The 22,491-nt window shown below is 44.6% G+C and overlaps 1 protein-coding gene across 2 annotated transcripts in view; it reads left to right on the plus strand.

Moving 5' to 3' along the window:
* ARHGEF4 (Rho guanine nucleotide exchange factor 4) overlaps positions 1-22,491 on the plus strand; it is a 217,267-nt gene that overhangs the window by 164,554 nt on the left and 30,222 nt on the right. For both annotated transcript variants that reach the window (XM_040074006.2, XM_040074009.2), the window contains one exon: positions 7,033-7,172. In XM_040074006.2, the coding sequence (XP_039929940.1) occupies positions 7,033-7,172 (140 nt within the window). The remainder of the gene's footprint in view (positions 1-7,032; positions 7,173-22,491) is intronic.

The following is a 22,491-nucleotide window of genomic DNA, read 5'->3' on the forward strand; positions in this document are numbered from 1 at the left end:
TGGTCTGGGGTTGATTTTTACCCAGGATGTAGCAGGCATTGGGCTAAGCAGCAGAGTGAAATGGACAGGTGAGAATTCCACGAGTTTGGAATGTCAGTGCTTGTTACCTGCTTGAAATGAGAAAAGCAATCATTTTAGTCTTTCACAGAGGCAGCGTTCATAAAATGATGGTAGATTGTTCCACCTCGACACACACACACATCCAAACTCCTTTAAAATGCAGCCACTTCAAAGAATAAAACTCCTTTTTGGGGCAGTAAATGACATGCCAGGTATTCCAACCCGCACCCCCTGCCAAGGACATGGTAAAGAATGTGCCTGGGTGCTAGAAAGGTTTTGTCTGCTAGCTTTGATTGCTGCCATTAACAGGGCTGACATTGTGGCAGGGCTTAAAGGACTGAACTCAAATTGGCCCCTGTTGTGTTCAGGGTTGTCCAGACATAAAGTAAATAGCATTTCCAGAGACGTTCATCTGCAAAACGAGAGCAAACAGTCACTATGGATGAGTAATCAGACCTGAGCAAATAAACAACAAACACACGGAGGAGGAGGACGTGCCTGCTTTTTTCCAAGTCAGTAGCTGTGACGGGAACAAGGCCAGTGAATGAATAGTTTATGTGCAGTACAACAGAGGGACTTTTCAACGAAGGCTCAGGCTGTGGATGAAGAAAGTATATTTATGTGCTTTCCTATCTGTTTTTCCCACTATGTCCACTCTTCTTCAAAACCAGTTGAGTCCCTCCCCCTCTCCCAGTTGTGCCATCACCCACCAAGCCAGGAGGGGGCTGGGGGCAGCTCTGTGCCCCGAGTGTGCCAGGGCAAAGTGTGCCAAGCTGCAAGTGCATAGCAAGTGGTGACGTGGGAGTCAGAGCCGCAGAGCCGCTCATAATCCACGTCTCTCTTCCCCATAATCATCTCTGCTACCCGAGAGAGTTGAGAACTCCCTTAAGCCTCCCTGCAAGTCATTTCAGTTCTAATTGGGATTTAAAAACTCTTGAAACCTGAGTGGGTGGCTCAGTGCATTACTGCTGATGAATGGTACCCTGGGTGATGTGCCCAGCAGACCCACAGAGGAGCTGTGCTTGGTTTTCCAGTGAAGAGCTGTCCCTTTTGTTTTCAAGCACAGATTTGCTCTTTACCTCAGCTAATTAGGACCTGGCTTCATTCACAAAAGAAATTCTGTTTGTGGCACCATACCAAACTGTTAATTCTGTTTTGTTATGTTGAATCCTTTCCCTTCTTAATATTTCTTTAAAATGGAGGGGATGAAGCTTGCTTTCTCCACTTAAATATTTTCTGTGATTTCTGTGATTTCTCCTTCAAAGATTGGCTTAGCATGGTTTCACTGCCTACTCAGAAATGTCATCGTAAGGACTTCAGCTCTCTAGGCTTGGCTTTGAAGGACCACGTTCCTGGTGATTTTCTGGTCTGTTTTGGTATTTTGTTTTGGTTTCCTTTTTTTTTTTTTTTTTTTTTTTTTTTTTTTTTTTTTTTTTTTTTTTTTTTTCTCCTCGTGAAGCTCATCCTAACCGGTCATTGTTCCCTTGTTGCTAATTCCCTGCCTGACTTCCCTCTTCCTGTTAAACTGGCCCACAACCACAAGCAGAATGATGAGAGGGTCCATCAGCACAGTAAGAGCTGGAGAATTGCCCTGCTGGGGCAGGAGTGGGATGACATCACTCTGATGGATTTCACTGTGGCAGCTGCACAGGGACCTCCGTGTATCTGATAAATGAAGCACATAATTGAGAGCGGGACTGATGGAGGCTGCAGCACTATTTCCAAGGAGACAAGGGTTTAGCAATTCCAAATGGGTGAAGAGGAGGGGGTAGAGGGGCTTTTCTCACCTGGGCAGTGTAGTCTGGGTGGGGTTCCCAACCCCAACGCCGTTCACTTGTTTGTCATCTTAAATCTCTTGAAGTGCTTTCCTGTGGGCTGCACACAACCACAGCAGTCTCTGCTCAGTGAGGCAGAGGGGATGATGTTGTTAGCTCTGAATTAATTTGCTCTGTGAGTGTAAATCAGCCTCCTACTGTTATTTTGGTGAATTATTTTAAATGTAAATGCTGCAGAGACAAATAAAATCTGTGGATGTGGAAAAGAGCACACTTGAAAGAGAGAATTCAAATACAGAAAAAAAAAATAGTTCCCTTTGTCAATATAATGTGCTTTTAATAAACTATGGATGCTCTTGGCTTTCCAAGCTGTCTGTAATCATCATGGATTCCTGTCCCAGCCTTACCCCTAAAAGCTGTAGACTGTAAGTCAAGTGAAAACAGATAACCAACATTTTGGGAAAATGCCTCTAGCCCGTTTTCCTTCAGTCCTGGGTCATTGTTCAGGCTTGTGACCCAGACACACGTCTGGAGCTCCTCGCCACTGGGGAGCTGCTGGGGCTTATTCCAGCTGAGACATAACCCTCTGTGAGTCTGAGAGAACTCTGTTAAGAGGCTGGGCTAAATTTGGGGCTGTAGTGTCCAGATGCTCTGAGGAAGCTATTTGAGAAATTTATTCTTTGAGAATAATTTTCCAGTGAGAGGGTGGGATTACATTCCTTTATATATTCCTATATATTCCTTTATATATATATAAAATATATATATATATATAATATATATATATTATATATATATATTTTATATATATATATATAAAATGGTGGTAGGTTTTTGGGGTTTTTTTGGTGTTATTTTGGTTTGGGTTTTTGTTTGAGCTTTCTATTTGATTATTTAACAGCAACTTGTGTTCACTAATTCTTGGCACTTGGAATGTATGAGGCAGGTCCATCCTTCGAGAGAGGAGCAGAGCACAGATGTGTGGAACTGCATGACTTGTACTAGGTGACATTAGTCTTAACTGAACTCTGGAATACAGTTAACATTTATTTTCTGAGACCTCCAGTAGATGATCTAATTCCAGCTTCACCTTCCCAGCAGTTTGATGAACAACACAAAACCTTTTCTCTGTTTTTCCCTCCCTGCCACTCTGTTGGTGATGAAGTTCAAGGCTGTCCCAGTGCAGCCCCGCTGATTTGTTCTCCCGTGTCACCCAGGCTTGATTGTGAGTGTCCCACCATGCAGGCAGCTGCCTTCCAATAATCCCAATTTACCTCTAAGCAGGATGCAGTTGCACTGGCAGGGTGGCAGTGAGTTGCTCAGCCGTGGCTTGTCTCTCCCTCTGGGCACACAGAGTGCTCTTCTCTGCGAAGCCACAGAGCTGGTAACAGCTCCAGGGCCTTTCTGGTGACACGGACAACTCTGGAACTGTGTACAAGTACCTCTTAGAATTGCTTGGCATCACCTTTCAGCAAGGTAGGGGCACAAGCAGAGCCCAGCCAGGACCTTTTCCACTGCTGCCTTCTTATCCTGCATTCCAAACTCTGTAGGGAGGTGTAAGCAGGGTGAACCCTTCCCCTGGACCATCTTGATGAAGCTTCACTTGATTTGCACAGAACATTTCCCTTCTGTCTGTGAATACAGCCCAAGTGCTGCCTGATGGAGGCTCAGGCACTTGTGCAGAGCACCTGTGCCATTCACTGGCTCCTGTGATGTGTTTTGTGTGAGTTTCGAAGCCTCACATCCTCAAGATAATTCTTCATGGAGTCAGGGTTTTGACCCTTTATCTATATGGATGCATTAAAAAGGGTTTTTTGTGGCATTCTTTTGTGAGCTGCTCCTGCTAGAATTATCTATCTGCTTTTGTACTGTGATGGCATAAATCCCAAGCTTGGGCTAGGATTAACAGCAGTATAAAACAGAGCTTTAGTTCTTTCACATATTGGCTGTAGTACTCAGTGTTGGTGACTCCCCTTCCCTCTGCTCCTATGTTTGGGATTTGGTGCCGTATTTAGTGAAGTTTATCAGGACAGAGGTATAAAATATGAAAAAATCTGCTTGAATTAATTGAGGCTTGACTTTACTTTTTGACAGAACATTGTTCCTCGGTGTGGCCTGGGAGGGACAGGTCAGGTCAGTGTTTCAGAGAGGCCAGGCATGACTGTGCCACTGAATTTCAGTGTTTGACAGAGATGAGCACTTGGAGGTGGCAGGAATGAAGCATCTGAATTAGGCACTGTGCCGTTTAATAGTGGCCTGACCAGCCAGTGCTGTGCTGTTGGGGAGGCTGATAGACGGTCCCTGCAATCTCTGCTAACTTGTCTTTTAAGATTTTTGTGTAGTGCTTGCTTCTTTTCTACTTGACCTAGTTTATGCTTTGCACATTAAGTCAGTTCTACACTAAAAGCCTTCATTCTCCTACCTCCTTGATGGTTTTCTAGTGCATTGGGTCACCATTCCAGACTACTATTTTATTTATTTATGGTCGTGTCTTTCATCTAACCTGCTTCAGAACAAATTCTTATTTTTCATTAATTCACTTCTTCCCTGCAGCATTAGTTTAAGAAAATGTATAATGACTATCTTGGGCCATTCTTCCTCGAGGATTGAGAACTTTCTCATGCTTATGAAGTGTACTTTTGGTGCAATATGTCTATAAGGACTTTTTTTTTTTTTTTGGCCAGGAAAACTAATCCCAAATGCAGTAGCAGGTCTTGAGACAGCAGAGGATTGATGAGTTTGGTAAGATCAGAGAGGAAAAACAGATCTCTAGTAAAAGCAAGCACAGCTCTGCACTTAGCAGAGCAGAGGTAGAGAGCATTTTAAGTAACACAGATAAATACCTCCCTGGAGCTTTTACCATTTCATCTAAGCACAGATCAGAGAACAAACAGGAAAATGTGGGGGCAAAACCCAAAAGCTTTAAAGATGCCAATGAACGTTTTTCAAGTTGAAGGTTACTTTTAGCAGTGAAAATAGCAGAAGATGCATAAGGGAAAAGCAATGGAGCCATGTATAAAATAAAGGAAAAGAAGGAGATCAGAGGGCTACAGAAAAGTTTTGAATTAAATGACTGCTGACTTGATTCTTATAAATGATTTATTTTTATTTGTTCTTGAAAAACATTTCTGATTTGTTTCTGTGCTACACACTGAAAATTGTTTGTTAGTATCAGATATAGGTTTTTCAGACAGCGTACGAGCAAAAAGTGATACCTTTAATACCCTAAATTTAGTTTTAAAAGTTCCAACCATGGTAACTCTGCATGAAATTATCATATCAGTGGTATTCCAGCTGGTTTTGAGTTTTATATCAGTGGACTAGATCTTAACCCCAGAATTGCTTTATGTGCAATTTATACTACTGGCACATATTCAGTGCAGAATTTCTGTATAATGAACAATATGAGGTGTCAGAGCAAAGCTAGGGGAGTGCTTGGTTTTTTTGTGAAATGTCACCTAAAGTTGAATGGTTGGGTAGTTCCATACTCGTAGAGAAAATTCTGCTTTAATCATAAGCTTATATGCACCTCTGTGTCCTGAATTGCCGTCAATACCAAGTGGAGTTCCAGCTTCAGACAGTCTTTGCTGTGTTGTGCCAATTTATTGAATTCAAAGCATAAACAAGCAAGTATTTGGTTTAAAAATAGCTCATACTCGTCATTTTGATGTCAGGTCACTGCATTGAACTGATAGCTGCTACACTGAATTTACACCTCAGTGTTGATAGGGGGGATCAGGGGGTGCAGCCTTAGCAAACCATCTCATGTACTGAAAGTGTTGGTGAGGATGTGCTCTGCAGGTCTGGCTGTAACCTCTGTCAGCACTTTATTCAGTGCTAATGTGGTGCAGCTTTGGTTTCAGGTAATAATAATCTAATCAATCATGGGGTGCTTTTTTTTGACCCAACGGCACAATTAGGTACAAAAGATGCACTTGCATTTATGAAGGGAAATGAGGGTTCAAGACCAGGTTTGGGAGTTGCTCCCTATTAAAGGGTCCCTCTACAAGGTCAAGCTCAAAAGATTTTTTTCACCTGTTCTGCAAAAATTTGGAGGGTAACATCAGGTAACTTGCACAGCCAAGACTGTTGCCGGGGGTGCTGATAGTAATGTCTGTTTTCATTCAGTTCTACTCCTGTAGCCATGTCGAGTCTATTGAACTAAAATTAAAGTTTATATCAGCTCTTCTCTGCATCATGCCCATGTAGGTTCTTGCTTCATGCACAGAAATCTTAATAAAGCCCACTGCTTTGTCATGGAAACTGTTGCCCTAGCAGTTGCTAATCCAGATGAATATGTCAGCAAGTGTTTTCTTTAATCCCTGTCATTTTTCACGGATTTGAGAACAGAAGGTTCATGTTCAGTAACCAGTACAGAGATGGGATGAATGACACTACATGCCACTGAAGGGTGTTTGCTAATACCTTGAGGAGACTTTAGGAAAAAGATGTGAAACAGATGAGGTGACACTTTCTTCTGTGCAAGGAGTATAAATGCCACAGTTTTATATCTCTCAGACTTGAGACTTCAGTGTTTGTTGTAGCTGTAGACTGTGAACCCTCCATCATCTGTACCTTGTTTAGGGCTGTGCTGAGCAGAATGGCCTTCCTGTAGTAATAATGGATCATTCTGGAGCAAACACCCTTTTAGGCATCAAAAAGGATTCTCAAATAAGTGTGTGGACAGAGAGGAAGGTGAATGTTTTTCCCAAAGGCTGAGACTTGCTTTGGCCTGATAGGATTTGGGAAATCATATTCCTCAAGGTGTAAAGTGGCAGACATGAGCTGCTTTTTACCTACTACAGTTTCCTGTCAGCACAGCAAGGTCCTAATAAAATCACATTTGTGCCATCATTGCCCTGTGCCTTTTTTCAGACCGTGTTTTCCTATTCTTGTTTGATCTTTTCTTTGCAACGTGCAGCAGTTGTCAAACTTTTTTAAAATCATATTTTCCGGTCTAGAAAAAGAATCATTTATGGGGGTAAAACATGACTGAGAAAAACTCTCTGAAAACCAGGCACGCATGAGAGTGGAATTGTGTCACAGGAGAGTGACACAAAATTTCCTCTGTAGTTTCCTTGTCTTTTTTCCCTTTATGCTGCATTCCAGTGCCTCTTGCCCCAGTGAGCTCCTCTCCTGGCTCAGTGCTGCTGAGGCTCCTGTGCCCTGTGCCAATTTGTGCCTTTCGCTGTTGCAGTGATCACTGACGGAGCGCTGGACAAGACAGCCCTGACGGACGATGTGGGGAGCGAGGAGGATCTGTACGAGGACTTCCGCAGCTCCAACCACCGCTACGGCCACCCCGGCGGCGGCGGCGAGCAGCTGGCCATCAACGAGGTACGTGCTGCTCCTCGCTCTGGAGGCCCTTGAGCCTGTGAGGAGAACTTCCAGGACAATGGTAGGCCCTGGAGGAACCTACCATAGGCTTCGAGAATGCCTCCTAACTTAGGGTGAGAGAAAAAGGCTTCCCCCAGGGTCCTCTGGGCAGGCTAACCTGGAACAGAGACTGGACAGAGCTAGAGAATAAAGTAAATATTTATTGAAAGGCCTCTAGGGTACGCCTTGGGCAGGACAAGAGCCTGGCCAGGGCTACACCCAGGGTGGACACAAAATGGTCACAAAGTCTCACACTTTTATAAGTTTTGGTCCATTTGCATATTGGGGTTTAATTGTCCAATTACAGCTCCAGGTTGTGAGATCTCATCCTTCTTGTTCCTCTCTTCAGCCCACCATTGTTTGTGCTTTTGGGCCTGAAAGTTGTCCTTGGTCTTCAGCAGGAAAAGGATTTGTTTTGTTTCCCTGCTCTGTGAAGAGCTGAGTGACACTGAATGTGAGCTCAGAGCTGCACCCCTGGGCAGCACAGAATCTGAAAACCACGAAAGCTCAAACTTAAGGCATCAGTGTTAATATACCTCAGTTTTTCTTTTCTCACTGCCCCGTTGGCCTGGCCCACCTCTGTTGTTCATATATGTCTCTTCATATAGTTCTAAAGGCTTCCCCTTTCCCTGTGCCACATTGGTTGTGGTTTGGCTGATGGTCTGCCCCCATATCCCCTACAAATCATTGCCCTCTTCCCTGCCCTTGTACCCGCCCTGTGCCCGCAGACCATTGGTCCCTGACCCCATACTTAACCCTGGACACTCACTGAATCGGGTCTTTTGTCCCTGGACTCCTTTGGCGTGAGGCTGCGATGAACCCTGCTGGAACTCTCTACACAGGAGAGTTCCTGCCTTTCCTTCACCAAGCTCTGTGTGGTGTGTGTGGGTTAAGTGGCTGTCCATGTGCCCACCCGCGTGGCTTCTTGAGAAGAGACGCTTTCGGGAGGGTAGCGGCATCTCACCATCCGTTCCACGCTGCTACACCCCACCTCACACACAGTGTGAAGAACGATGCTGGGGTGGTTCTGGTTGACCACAGCCAGGCTGATAACGGCACCGTGGATGGGGCTTTAAATGTCATTTACTGTGGGCACCATTTATGGGGCTGCGCCGTCCATCGGGGTGCTGAGCCTGAGGCAATGCAGAGCCACGGGGCCTGAGCAGGTGACTCTCCTCTTGGGTGTTTTTGATTGAGAAGTTTAAAAACATTAGCAAACTTGTCAAAAACATGAATGAACTTGTTAAAAAAAAATTAATGAACCTGTTAAAAACATTAATGAACAAATTCAGACTTGGAGTGTGTTGTACTAAAGGCATAATGGAAATGTTGAAAAAATCCCTGTTCTACCAGGGATGTTTCTTTATTCATAGGTAAGAAGGGTGCAAAGTTTAATACAGGTTTGATCTTCACTGTTTCTTCCTGTTCCCCAATATATTCACTCTAGGTATGTGAAAGATCTGTCTTTTTAGTCACTGTTTTTAGCTATTTTCTTTTATAGTGCTGATCCTGATTAAGTTAACATCAGCGGTTTAAAAAGGTACTACTTGGTTCAAGCAATGCAATGAGCACCATTCTAACAGATCTAAGATATTTTTCCTGTAAAAGTACTATTTTGTATCTTGTGCATTAGAACTGGCATCCTGCTACACACAGAATGCTTCTTCTGGGAGGTGAACTTGAAAGAGTGGAGCATGTTCACCACATGAGTGATCTCTTGAACTCCTACACCTTCTTTCTGTATTTCTTCTACTCTGTTACATGTACATGACTTTCCCAAGATGAGAAGGTAGGATGAAAGAAGCATTATATTTTCTTTTGCTGCGGGATAACTGAAACTCTGTGGCTCTGTGTGTGTGTGATACACCCAGTGGTGGTGCTTTTGGGGTCTGAAAAAACTCCAGAAAGCTGCACAGTGAGGATAACCGGTTTTCTTCAAAAACAACAGCAAATGCTCTTCCAGCACTTCTCCTGCTGCTCAGAATCCCCACCTACAACCCTGGGTGCCTGGGCTAAGGATGGGAGTTACTTTATTTTTATTCCCCTATTGCTTACATCCAGGGGTTGTCAAACCATGGTCAGAGATTTTTAATTTAAGCTCAGTGTTTTTGGGCAGTTGTCACTGACAAGAAAACATGAGCAGAACAGCAGATCTTGAGTTGTGTTCTGTCACGTTTTCCTGGTGTGTTTATGAGGGACTCAGGCACCACAGGAGTAAGTCCCAAAGCGTGCACTGAGTCTGTGGGAGAAGGATTCTGCTTCCCTCCCAGTCAGGTGCTTGCACCAAACAGAGTATCCTCTGTTCCCTTCCCCTTCCCTTTCCCCTTCCCCCCTCACCTTTAGAAGTCTTTAAAATTAAGAAAAAAATCAACTTGCCAGCAGGTCTCACCATTGTGCATGTGGTGGTTTTTTCTTTCTTTGTTCATTATTATGGAGAACAATTGTTTTTCTTTCATTTCTTAAAAGTTCATTTTATTAGAGTAAAATCACTTGTAATCAGGAAAGCAAATGGATGTGTCCAAATCAGGTGTAATTTGTATAAACTATGAAGCGTATGTAGGGTTTTGTTGGCCAGTTGACTTGAAAGGGAAAAGATTATTTTTGGCTTGTTCCCTAGAATCTTGCCTGTTCAGGAGCCAACAAAACTGTAAGAACAAACAGTTCATTATTTACTTTGTCAACTGGTTCCTAGGGGTAATTAATCCATCACTTGGTTCCAGTGAGCCTTAGCAAAGCGCTGCCTACACAATCGCTTCCCGGAACAAGAGATTACAGAAAGTACAAAATCTCTGCAGTGAAGCACTAAATCTGGGAGATGGGAATTCCACAACAACAGACATCTTAAGTGTTGGAATTAAAATATCTCAAATAGCTGGTGGTTGGACAGGCTTATCCTCATCTTCCCTGCTGGACCAAAAGGTGCCTATTGATAAGTCCTGAGTATTTTCCATAGTGCTAGGAGTGATGTAGGGTGAAGATTTCAGTGTTCACTCATTCAGTCACGTTTTGTGAGTAGTCTCAGCTTTGTTTTATTGTATTCCAAGTTGCATTTTATTGGTTGTGGATAAGGAAACTATGGTAACCACATTATTCTTAGCCTTCATGGAAGAAACAGCTTTCAAATAAACAGAGAAGGCTGAAATACATTTTTAAGGCAGTTGGCAGACCAAGTGTTGCATTAAAGAACAAAACACCCAACCACTGAGTTTTAGTTCATTTTAGATCAAGAGAAAATGATTATGGAATAAAAAAGAAAACCTTTCATAAAACTAGAATAATTTATTGGCAAGAACACTAGAGGGATAAAAGGAAGCTGGGAAGGTTGTATAGAGCCCACCTAAGAAGATCAGCATGAGAGCGTGTAAGAGCCAAGAAAAATCAATCAAAAAGTAATAATAAGGGTTTGGGATGAGAAAAGATGCAGGGGAAGTAATTTTCTCGGGGCATCTGTTTGACATTCTTTCAAATGTTTTCTTGATGCTCAGGAAAAGATTTTTGTGTTTAGATTGTACTTGGCAGAGTTTACTTTGTGTTTGCTCCAGCTAAAGACCCAATCCTTGTATTTTATTGCATCCCGGGTATCATTGAGTGAAAACGCAGCAAAAGAAAAATCTGTACTGCAAACACATTGTGATTCTGTCCTTCCAGTTCTCCATGAATGTTATGGATGGGACAGATCCAGCTTCAAGCTTCACTGGGTGTGTTACATGCAGTCTGAAGTGGAGAACACGAGGGATTAGGTGTATAAAAACCTGCCTGCCTGGCTCTGGAGTCACCATGGTGATGATAAGCTGTCTAGTTTTCCCCACTGAGTAACTGGCCTGGGTGAGGAAGCTTAGACCTCTTTGCTTGGTAATATCTGAGTTGTCCTGAGGGTTTTCTGTGTCCTGTGCAGCTCCGTGCTTTGCAAGAAATGCAATTGCAGCTCAGCACAGCCCTTGCAGCCCTCCATCAACAGCACCGTGCCCATCTTGTGAAAACAGATCTCTAAGCGTTGGGAAATAACAGCAAGACTCCCAGTTTCTTCCTTATCTCTTATGGCTCTATGCCTGATAAGTTTGGAATTTGGTGAATGTGAAGTCTCATTCCTGAGGAGGGGCACAATCCTGGCTTCAGCAGGCCAGGATTTTATCTAAGACACGAAACCGCTGCTGCCTTGTGTTTTAAATCGACAGTATCGTAGTGTCTTACGGATGTTTGAGCTAACCCGTGGTTGTTGACAAGATGCAATTAAGCTAATTGGTTCCAACATATATGTTTTGGATTTAACAAAGTAATTAATCCAGAAAAATGTCTGAAGTGGCACAAACAATGCATCTGCCACTTACCCAGGGCAACAGACCCTGTAGCAGTACTCTCTCCATTTTACTGAGTCTCTAAAACATTACTCTGGTGCTAAGCTCTTTGATCCTGTGCTCACCCAGTGCCTCTCCCAGACCAGTCAATTTTAAACAAGACAGACTTATGAACTCTTGGAGATTTGAAAAAAAAAAAAAAAAGAAAACAAAAAAACCCCAGCAAAACCAAAGCAACCCCCCAAATTCATAAAATGTTAATACAGATGAAATCAGAACAACTGATTTTAATTTTGTTAAACATGAATAATCTCCTTCATAGCCTTTTTCACTTCATTTATCTTCATTCTAATTAATAGAAATCTCTTGTGTACTATACGAGGGCAAATTTCATAAGACAGAAATATTTTAAAATGGTTAACACAAAATATTGGCATTCCTTTTCCTTAAAAGAGTATGGAATAAATTGCAAAATCTGTGGTCACAACATATTTCCAGACTGAAAACAGAACTCGAATTATTGATCATATGGAAGCAATATATAAACATTCTTGTGTAATCTGGGAGAAGAGATTTATTATCACTTCTGTATCTTAATGTGAGTATATTGCTAAAGCAAACAGAAACCAGTTAACAAACACCTGCCAGCAGCCACTGAGTTGTTTGGTTTGTTTTTTTTTCCCCCCTTCTGGAGGGCCTAATTCCTGCTTTTGTGTCCCACGTATTCCTGCAGCCAAGGTTGACAACTGTGCTCCAGAAGCAGCAGATATGATTTATTTGCAGAATACGGTATAAAGCTCAGTGCTGTCAAGGGCAAGAAATAATGTTCCCCTGGGGACATAAATCTTTACTGGGCCCAGTTTTGGTCCCAAGCGCTTGTGTAACTTTGTGTAGGGCTTAAATATGAGTGTTCAGAGTACAGAGTCAGAGTTGTAACTTCTTTTACTGCCTGGTGGATTTTGTTTTTAGAGTTTTCTGGTCGGAAGGCTTTTAAGGTTGTTTCAGAGGACTTTTGCAGTGGATTTAAAGCAAATCAGTATATTCAAATGCTCTATGGCAATTATGTCTCATCAAACATCAGGATCAGTAGCTAAGTGATCCCAGGGGTTTCCAGAGCCATATTTCTGCCTCCTGCCATGGGCAGCTGGGGCTGCTCTGAGCTGTTTTCTCACCTCCTCCTTAGCACTGGGACTTGGGCATGTCCTGAGCAAGGGATCCTCCCTCGGCAGGCTGAAGATGCAGAGAATGTGATGGAAGCCCGTGTAGCTCACTCAGCACTGAGGAAAAGCTGTCTTGTGAGTGAATGCCAGGGGTTTTTTTTGGAAAGGTGGGAGAAATGGGATGTGCTTTCACACCTGCAGTCATGCAGCGAGTCCTTATCCATCCAAATGCTTGTTCTCGACCATGGGAGATGAGGGCAGGTAGCTCCTTACCATGGGTCTGTGGCAGGAGTTCAATCTACACAGAAGCATTTCTATAAAATATATTTTCTTTTGCTGCACCATGCTTTATTTAAAGACCCCCGATTAATCTGATTAGGGACAAATAAAAAAACCTCCAGGCTTAGCTTGGTTTTTGGGGTAAGAGTAATGGGGAGCTGTTAGAGTTCTGACTCCCAACCCAAAACTCGGCGGTGTGACAGTGCTGCAGGTGCATTGGGGGATGAGAAGGTTATGAGCTCAGTCTCTCAAGGAATCTAACCCCTCCTTTCAGGAGCCAAGCTGGAGCAGCAGAACAGGAGAGGCAGCCTCTGGCTTTCACCTCTTTGTGGGCACGGGTGTGCCCCCACATGTACACAGACGTGTTTGAAGAGTGGGAGTACTGCCCAAACTTTCATCCTGGCTGTAAAACAAAGCTAAACACGTCACTCAAAGGAGATAACTGGAGACAGTGTGATGGCTTTGGAGTTCTTACATCAGCCCTGCCAGCTGTTATATTGTAAAGACTAACAGCTTCTGTTAACGCTTGTTAATGATCTCCTGTGAGTATTAAGGAACTCAATAAAATGTCTGGGTTTTGTCGGCATTAAATGTGTTCCCAGTTACTGGGGTGCGAAGAGGGGCTTGGCTCCACAAATAGTATTCCCTTTGGAGAAAAAATGATCCAAGAATGTTTTCACTCCTGAAGTTATTTGTGCCAAACTACCTCCAAGACTGCCTCCATTTTTATCCAGCGTGTCCATGGGTTCCCAGAACTCTGTCTGATGCTCCCCCCACTTAAAGACAACATGATGTGGTTACAAGAGGTCTCTTTATCCTGAAGAGAAACACTCTGGTATCCCATTAAAAGGGCTCCTTGAACCTGTAGCAGCGGCATTGTGTTTTGTTGGGATAAGGGCTGTGTTGCAGAAGGTCTTGGCTTCCTGCCTGCCACTTTTAGCTCATGAGGACCATTTACCACAGTGCCACCGAGATCTTCCAATCCTCCCATGGGGCAAGGCAGGCTCCAACCCCTCGAGGTCCTCATGGTTCTACCTGCTGAGGGCTCTCACCTGCACCTAGTCAGGGTCTGTGCAGAGAAGCCAAGGAAATGTGTAGGTGAAGGGGAGTGATTTCCCCATCCGTGCATAAAGTGGAAACCTTTCAAACCTGCCCTCTCTCTAATGCAAAGAAGGAATTTACCCTGTCCTCAGGAGCTCCTTGTTTGGCTTTCAGGGATCCTTGGTTTGGTACCTAACTCTCCAGTGCTGTTTTATGGGAGGAAGAACATTAGAAGCACTGCAATATTTGCAAAGATTTTAGTTCAGGAGTGTAATAAATTGCTGTTACCTCTCCTTGAAATGGGAGCCTGATGGTGTGCAGGGACAAGTCTGTTTTTCAGAATTTGCTGTTACAATTTGCTCTGCCAATGTCTTTATTTTAAAAATAGGTTTGGGGATGTCCATGCCCCGGGTTACCACTTCAAGAAACACCTGGGATGGATAACAGCGCAATAACCAAGTGGATATTGGAGTACAAAGATTTACTGAGAGAAGGGGATAAAGAAGGAATGTAAGAGAGCAGGAATGCTGGGTAGTGTAGAGGTTATTGCAGAGGTTATTCCAGGCTTAAGTGTTTGCATAGAGACAGGGTAGTGAATATCTCTCATTTTATACCATACTTGTGTCTCAGGTTCCTCTCAGCATGGTTTTGATATCAGAACATTTCTTGGATTTGTTCTCCTCTTCAAACCCTGATTTGGAGCAGCTTTTCTCTGCAAAGAATTTTCCTAATTCTCCGAATTGATCCCAGTGTTGGAAAAATAAAATCCTCCCGACTCTTTTGACCCTTCAAAGAGCACTGTTAATCCCTCAAGAGATCTTCCCCATCAAGCAGGGGCCCAAGGCCCCTTGTCCTACACTTGGTAAGCTGAGGTCTGAGTTAGCAAAAAGTTTGGCCATGGTTTAACGGAGTGAAGGCACTGGCATATTCCTTGCAGTTTTATATCCCCAAGCTGGTGAAAGCAGAAGGATCAACAACAATAACCAAGCTGCTCAAGTGCCAGCCCTGCTCCTCCTGAAGCTGGTGGGAAGGCTCCCCCTCCCTCTGGGGCACTTGGGGTCAGCCCTCCTCGGTGCCCTGGGAGAGCCACTGTTCAGGCAGGTCACTCAGCCTCTCCTTGCAGCAAAATGAGGAAATGTTCCTGCACTGTCCCCGTTGCTCCCACTGGGAACACTCCACGGGCAGGAACAGAGCAGCCTTTGTCCCAGCAGTGGGGCTGCCCCGCACACCTCCTGTGCCACAGGCTGTCCCCAGGGCCTCAGGGGACATCCAGTTCAGCTTCTTCCTTCAAGTTTTGGATTACAGGGAACAGTGACCTAGAAAGGTGTTGTGGGGGTTATTTTTTTTTCAGTTCTCCTCCTAGCTGATGCTATCTGTGATCTTTAGAGAAGATCCTGTTTCTGGCTGTTCCACTGACTTGCTGCTGGCAAGTCTTCATGTCAACAGGTTTTATGAAATGAAAGCAGGGTGTGTGAGCTATCCAATACAGACTGAATGTCCTGGGTTTTTTTCACATTCCTCTGTCCCTAATGGATGCTTTACTAGTAAAGCAGAGGGGCATCTTGTTCATTTACTGCTGGGGCTTGATAACCAATGCTCACCTTCCTGATTATCTTAACGACCACTTACCAAGTTTGCTTCTGAGCTGTATCTTAGATTCTTACTAATTTTTGGAGCAGCTTTTGGAGAACAGCCCATCAAGGTCTAATCTTCAGGGTGTATTGTTCTGCTGCAGTTTTTTGGCCCTCTGGCTAAAACAAGAGGTATTGAGGAAAATGTCACCTTGGAAGGCTGCTTGACCAATTTAAATTTCTGCCCTGCTTTTTTGTCATGTAGGACAGGAATGCCTACCCTGATTCTTATACACAGCTTATGTATGTCTTTTACCCTTTAATAGCTGTTCTCATGGAACTTGTTCTCATCCTTGGAGCTTATTCTTCTCTCTAGCCTTCCTGTGGCTCCTTTAGTTACATCAGAAGGCAATGAACGGGGACTCACAAATTACATTACTACAGACCAGCCTGGAAGAACTTTAGAGACCTGTCACTTGTAAGCAGTTTTCCTGTTTTCTACTTCCACAAGACTGGTATATTTTGTAAGAGGTGAGGATGCTGAGCAGTAAGAGAAGGGTCAGAACACCGCTCTGCAACTAAAATGCATAATTTTAAAGATGGCAGATAAAGCAACACTGTACTTGTAATTTTATACTGTGTGGGCTCAACAGAATATCTGAGGCAGCCCAAAACTACATTGCTTTCTTGTAAACACCTGTACAGTCAGAAAGAACGGGGTCTGGTGGTCTAGAAACAACCAGAAAAATAAAGCTTTTGGCCCTGTTCCCCCTCTTCAGCCACCTCTTGTAGAAACTCTTACAGGGATTATCTGTTAATGCTTTTTTGTACATGGGCATCTTCCTCTACTCCGTGTTCCCATATTCATTTTGTCACTCACCTTGTACTGTTTGTTATTCATCCCCTTCTCATCTGTTTTATCTGTTTCACTGGCTTCATTGCAGCTTCCTTTGACCTCACCTGCTTCAGGTCTCACAGCTCTACCTGTGCCTGGTTCCTCTCTTCTGTCTTTGACTTTTCTAGGAGTATTTCTCTGATTGGTTTTCCCTTCTTTCTCTGTTCCAGCCCACATAGTGCCCAAATGACCCTTCCTTGTTATTCTGTTACCCATGGCTGTCAAATTTTCAGCTCAAAAACAGGATACCACAAAACCAAAAAGCATTCTAATAATTTCAGGAGCCCAAACACCTCCTCTCTCAGTCGCTAAGGATGTCATTGCCAGCATGTCTGTCCCTCAGCCCTGTAACAAGAATGGAAATTTTCTGTTCTGACCCCTTCCTAGATATTGCATTCAGGCTCTTAATTTTGCTGGTCTCCAAGATGCAGCATTTCCTTTCTTTCCATCTGTCTAACTACAAACCCCATTCAGCCTGTGTTTCTTTCAGAGCATCATTATTACAGTATCCTTTGTTCTGCTGGTGTCCAGTTTGTACTGGAAATATCCACCTTCCTAGGCCCCTGCATGGGCTGTGCCAGCCTGTATTTGCTTCTTCCTGCTTGTTCCTTGCTCTGCCACATCTATCCTAACGTGCTTAGCTTTGCTTCCCAGGCCATTGCTGTCTGTATCCCTCTCCTGCCATCCCAAAATCCCAACACCATGCTCGGTTCCAGCACATCCTGGAGCTCTCTTCAGCTCCCAGGGTGTGTGGGATGTGTCGTGTCAGCTTGTGGCACATGGCACCAACACCTTCCTTTGGCACTGGAGCTCCAGGCCAGGCTGGTAATTCCCAGATGCTTCAAACATGCTAACAGTTGCTGTTGCTGCTCTTGAAAACAAAACTTGCTTTAGGAGAATTTGGAAGATTTTAGTAGAGTCTGAAAGCAAAAGACTGGTTGCTAAGCAGATTGTCTCTTTTTTTTTTTTCCTTTTTTTTTTTTTTTTTCTTTTGGTGTTAATTAATTGTAGTCAGGGGTGGCCAGTCTGAACGGCTGCTTTTCTTGCAGTCTCCCAGAGGGGCCATCCTTAATCTATGCACTCCATAAGGAAATGGTCACGCCCATTTTCTTTCCATTGAGAGTTACCTCTGAGCCTTGGTACTTGAGCACAAGAGCAGCTTGTAAAGCTTTGGCAGCACTGTGTGAGTAATCTGCCCAGGGAAGTACTGGCTGTAAAAGCTGAGTGGGCTTAAACCATGCAGTACAAGCTCGAGAAAGATGCAGTGGGAGTAACTGTGCTCTAGTAACACAGTGTTACACACTGTAAAAATTCAAAGCAAACTCTGACAGACTGTTTTCCATTTTAGAAGTACATGATCATATGCAGCTGAAAAAGCTATACTTGTTCTGATGTTTTCTGGCCGTGGCTCAATAGGAACGCTGTCCTTTTGGGAGGTGTTGTCTGCAGTGTCACTGAATGCTAACTCACTGCTTAGCAGGGTTGATAGTTGCTTTGTTTGGATGCTGGGAAAAGTGTAATTGTGGGATAATTGGGAGTTAAGGAAACTTGGTTTCCATGGAATGATTTGCAGGTACAAATGCTTGCCCCTCTCACAATGTCACTGTCATCCACTGAGAATCCACTCAGCCTGGATTCTTTTTTAAAAGATGCATTTGGAATGGTTCATCACACCAGTGTCATAGACAGAAGCATTTTTATCACCCGATTAAAAAAATAAAAATCAACAGAAGCTTCTTCCCTGAGAAGTTCTTCAACAGCTCTGTGTAATGGAAAGGGCAGTAATAATGAGGTGATTTTTATGTCAAAGAGTTGAAGGGGGAGAAAAATCCAGTCATGTGGACCCAGGTGAATCTGGCTGTTGCAACATTAAAGGTTTCTGGATGTGCTGAACGTATTCTTTTCCTCTGCAGCTCTTTATGCCCAACATTCCACCAGCCAGTGCTACCAGAGGGAATTCATATTTGTGTCTGTGGCTTCTTTGGTGCAACAACAGAGAGGAAAGTTGCCTCAGAAGGTATCCTCTTTAGGAACAGCTTAGGGAAACTTGTAAAGGAGTTCACATTTGTGTGCTCTAGGCTGTGTTTGCATGCACAGAGCCAGCAAACCCTGGAGGTGCCTGCCTGGTATGTCCATGAGCTCTGCCCTGAGCAGGCAGCTGGGGCAGGAGGTGTCTGTGTGTCAGCTGGGCTCAATCCAGGCTCAGTTCTAGCACTTCTGTCTTTGTTAATATTTAGATAATATACTTTTCACCTGGTTGGAGGCAGAGTGTTGATAAATGACCCAGTAAGAGCTCTTTTTCTGTCTAGGGATATTCAGAGCACGGTTTGTTTGTGCCTACAATACTAATGGATCCTTGCCTTTAAGAGGAGTACAACTGTGTTGTTTCTTGTACTTGTAGCAAGCACATTCCTATTGGTGACAAGTCAAGTCCTGGGAAGGACTTGTGGCAAGGAAGTCCTGGAAATGTGCTCCAGCATGGTATGTAGGTTCTACTTGGAGCTTTGCTTTCCAAGTCTGCTCACCAGGGGAGAGGAGAAAGGTGCTGAAGGTGGGGCTGGTCCCCCACACAACTACTCTTGGTGGTCTTGCTGTGGGACACGAGCTCTTTGCTTTCCCAGAGTGATGGATCCTGCTTCACTGCTTGTCTCCTCAGTTATTGGTCTGCCTGCTCTACTGGCACACCTGTGCTGCTTATTTACAGTTATTTCTTCACATTTATGTGCGTGTGCCTTTTAATTCCCAGTTCAGCTGTTAAAATATTGAAACACCCTTTTCACTGGTAGAGAGTGGGTTTGTCTGTATACTCCTGGCCTCCTAAAAATGACACCTAAAGCAGTCTTCAGAAGCTTAGGCCTCCTGTGCTGCATGGTGATGAGTAAGGACTGGGCAATATTTTGTATCATTTTGATGAAAAAATGAAGGCATGTCTTTCTTTTTCTATTTTATCTAATATTAGACTGGGGGTTCTTGAATAACTTATTCCCCCTTGGTCACTGAGCAGCCTCTGGGACTGCAGCAGGGCTTTGTGTGTGCTCAGGTCTTTGAGGCTGTGCTGTGCTCACTGCTTGCTCTGTTTGAGTGGCAGCGTTATTCCCATGGTGCAGTCCTGGCTGAGCGTGGCTCTTAGAGGAAAAGTTGAAAGGAAATTATTACAATTGTAAATCAGATTCCAATGGAGATTGTGCAGCAATTATTTGAAATATGCTCCCTCAGTGACAGTTATACAAAGTGAGCCCCACTCTATTACAAGCCACGAGGTAAAACTTTCAGCCATTTCATCTCTTGCTGATGCCACCTACCACAGAAGCATGATCAGTGAGGAATAAGAATGAGGCTTTACTTCTGTGATGGAAAAATGCCACATGATGTTTAGCAGAGTGCAGCAGTAGCTGGAGAGCCCCCCCAGTGCAAACACTTGGAGTTACCGTGGAAGTGACTCCCCCATGCAGAGGGGATTCACTGTGCGGCGTGGAAACAAAAGCCAGGTCACAGCTAGAGTCACCCTGCAGCTTTTGTCCCTGTCGAGATCAGTTTCCCTTCACTGAGGGGTCAGAAGGGTGAATGCCACTTAACATGAATTGTGCAATGCTTCAAGGTGTACATGAGCAAATACGTTATTTGTGCACAGGCAATGTAGTGCACTTGGGTCTGCACATCAGAAGAGCAAAGGAACGTAGCTGGGGCTGGGAGTGTTTCTTAGACACCACAGAGTTAGTTGAAGATGTACCTTCCACTGCAATTTTGTACCTTTTTTCCCCCTGCAATTTCTTTCTGGCATCAGTTTGTCCTGGACTCCTTTTTCCAGGGGGGACTCAGAGCAGTGGCCAAGAAGTGAACTGCTTTCGCATTTTGGATGCCTTCAGACAAACTTCCTGTGCTTTCACCTTCAAATGTTTTAGCCTGTTCATAAGTGGCAAAGACTTCAGGAGACCAGTGGAGAATTATACCATGGATTTTAGAAACTACCCTGTGTCCTGCAATACCGACAGTGTAGCTCTGCCAGCCTTGTTGGGTCGCTGGAGTTTATCCATTTCATTTCAGTGTAACTCTGTGCTTAGAGAAGATAGTAGTTGCTGTGCAGGTCTCAGAGAAGTGGGCGTGATCATGCTTTTTTCATTCACCATAATTAGCTCCTCCTGAACATCTACTTCCCACCCAAATCCTGCTTGGTGGCTTATGTCCAAACTCAATCAGGCATAAAAAGCCTTCAAAGCCAGAGCAGATTTGCAGAATGCCCAGGAGTTGAACAATGCAATGATGCGAGTCAACTGTGGACTTGAAGAACTTTCAGTAAATTGAAGTCTGCAAGCTTTGAAGTGTTCTGCTGTGGTACACATGGCAGAGAGAAATAGTTTTTTAAAGCCATTAACTCATTGCAGGCCAAAAACTCAAACACTGGTGAGCTCGGGCAGCCTGTAGATCCCAGCAGTTTGTTTGTGAGGTGAGGTTCTTCCTGTGGGTCTTGAAGCTGCCTTGAGAGCACAACACCTCATCCTACACATCATTGTCCTTGTTCTATATTTAGGCTAGAGACAAGGGGGTTTGCAGGATCTTTGTGTTCAGAAACAAGAAACTGAAATAATTCTTGATTTGATTTTATTATGACTAAGAAAGACAGCTATCTTAAACATTGCAGAAGCACAAGGAGACAATGGAAGTTTTGACTGCCCTTTCTGTATAGCCCCTGCTGAGGTTGGTGCAATTTGGGGGAAAAAACCCTCCAAAATTAAAGGAAAGTACCAGTACCCATAACTCTTAAACCTTTCCCCATTTAAATATCTTACCTGCTGTTTTCCAGGATACATACAGGAGCTGTACAGATCCCCAAGAAACATATGGGACATTGATGTGCTAACACCTGAAAAAAACAGCTTTTTTGCTAGTTTGTTTCTCAGCTGTGAGAGAAGCTGACTGTTCCATTAGTACCCACATGGTGCGGCTGCTCCCACATGGCCCTTCCCAGAGATGGAGGCTACCACAGGTCTTTGGCAGTTGGGTGTTTGTACTCTGGTTCCTGCTCCTAGGAATGTGTGTGGCCATGTTGGAAATTTCTGTGTAAAGTGCAGAGTCATTCTCTTGGATAACTCCATCCTCCATCTGCAGCTCCACACACAGCCCCGGTATCACCTAGCTCTAAATCCAAGGTCTGGATTGAGCCGATTTCGGTATCAGGATTGCTGGATTTGTGTCCCTCGGTTTCGTGAGGGGGAATGTGTGGTGTAAGTGAGAACTGGAAGATGTGAAGCTGTCTCCTGTCAGGGAAGGATTTGAATACTGAGTTCTCCTCCTCCTCCTCTCCCGGGAAGCAATTGCTGGTGGCTGTTGAGTGTGAGGAGGGCTCTGCTTTGCTGGCTAGAGGAAACAAAAGGGCTGCAGTGGAAGAGCCTGTGCTGAGTGCTCTCCAAGACCTGTCCCTGATCCTTCCAAGGAGGAGTGCCTTTTCCCTCTGCTCCTGACCCAACACGGGTGGGAGATTCGCTTAGCGGGGGCATCTGTGAGCGCACCCGAGGCAGCTCGGTGCTCGGTGAACTTGGCAGTCCAGCAGCAAAAGTTAAGTTCATAAAAGCACGGTTAGGGCTCTGCAGAGCTGAATAGAGGTTTTCTTACTGCAGAGATTTGGAGATTTGCAGTGACTCAGGCCCACGGAGGCGTTGGCAGAGGGAGCCAAGTCCTTTAGACTTTCAGGCTCCAGGCTGCTGCCGGGAAGCGAAGGGCAGAGCCCAACAGCGGCTGTTTCTGCTGGGCCCCCGGGCAGGGCCGGGGCCGCATCTCCGGTGCCTCTGCCAACACCCGCACCTGTTGCGGCTCAGGTGCGGGCAAGCCGCCCGTGCCTCCGCTGCGCAGGGCATTTCCTTCAGCAGGACTGCCCTCTCCTGCTGGCACGCCGTGGGAGCGGCGGCAGGATTTAGAAAAGCGGCCGCCTAATCCCGTGCTGACCCTCCTTAAGGGCCCCGCGCAGGGCGCGGGCTGCGCGCCGCGTTGCTAAGGCCCGGTGTATCCTGGAGACGGAGCGCAGCAAATCGCGGCGCCGCTCTC

The sequence above is a fragment of the Hirundo rustica genome, chromosome 10, assembly GCF_015227805.2.
Source record: "Hirundo rustica isolate bHirRus1 chromosome 10, bHirRus1.pri.v3, whole genome shotgun sequence".
Classification (NCBI taxonomy): Eukaryota; Metazoa; Chordata; class Aves; order Passeriformes; family Hirundinidae; genus Hirundo; species Hirundo rustica.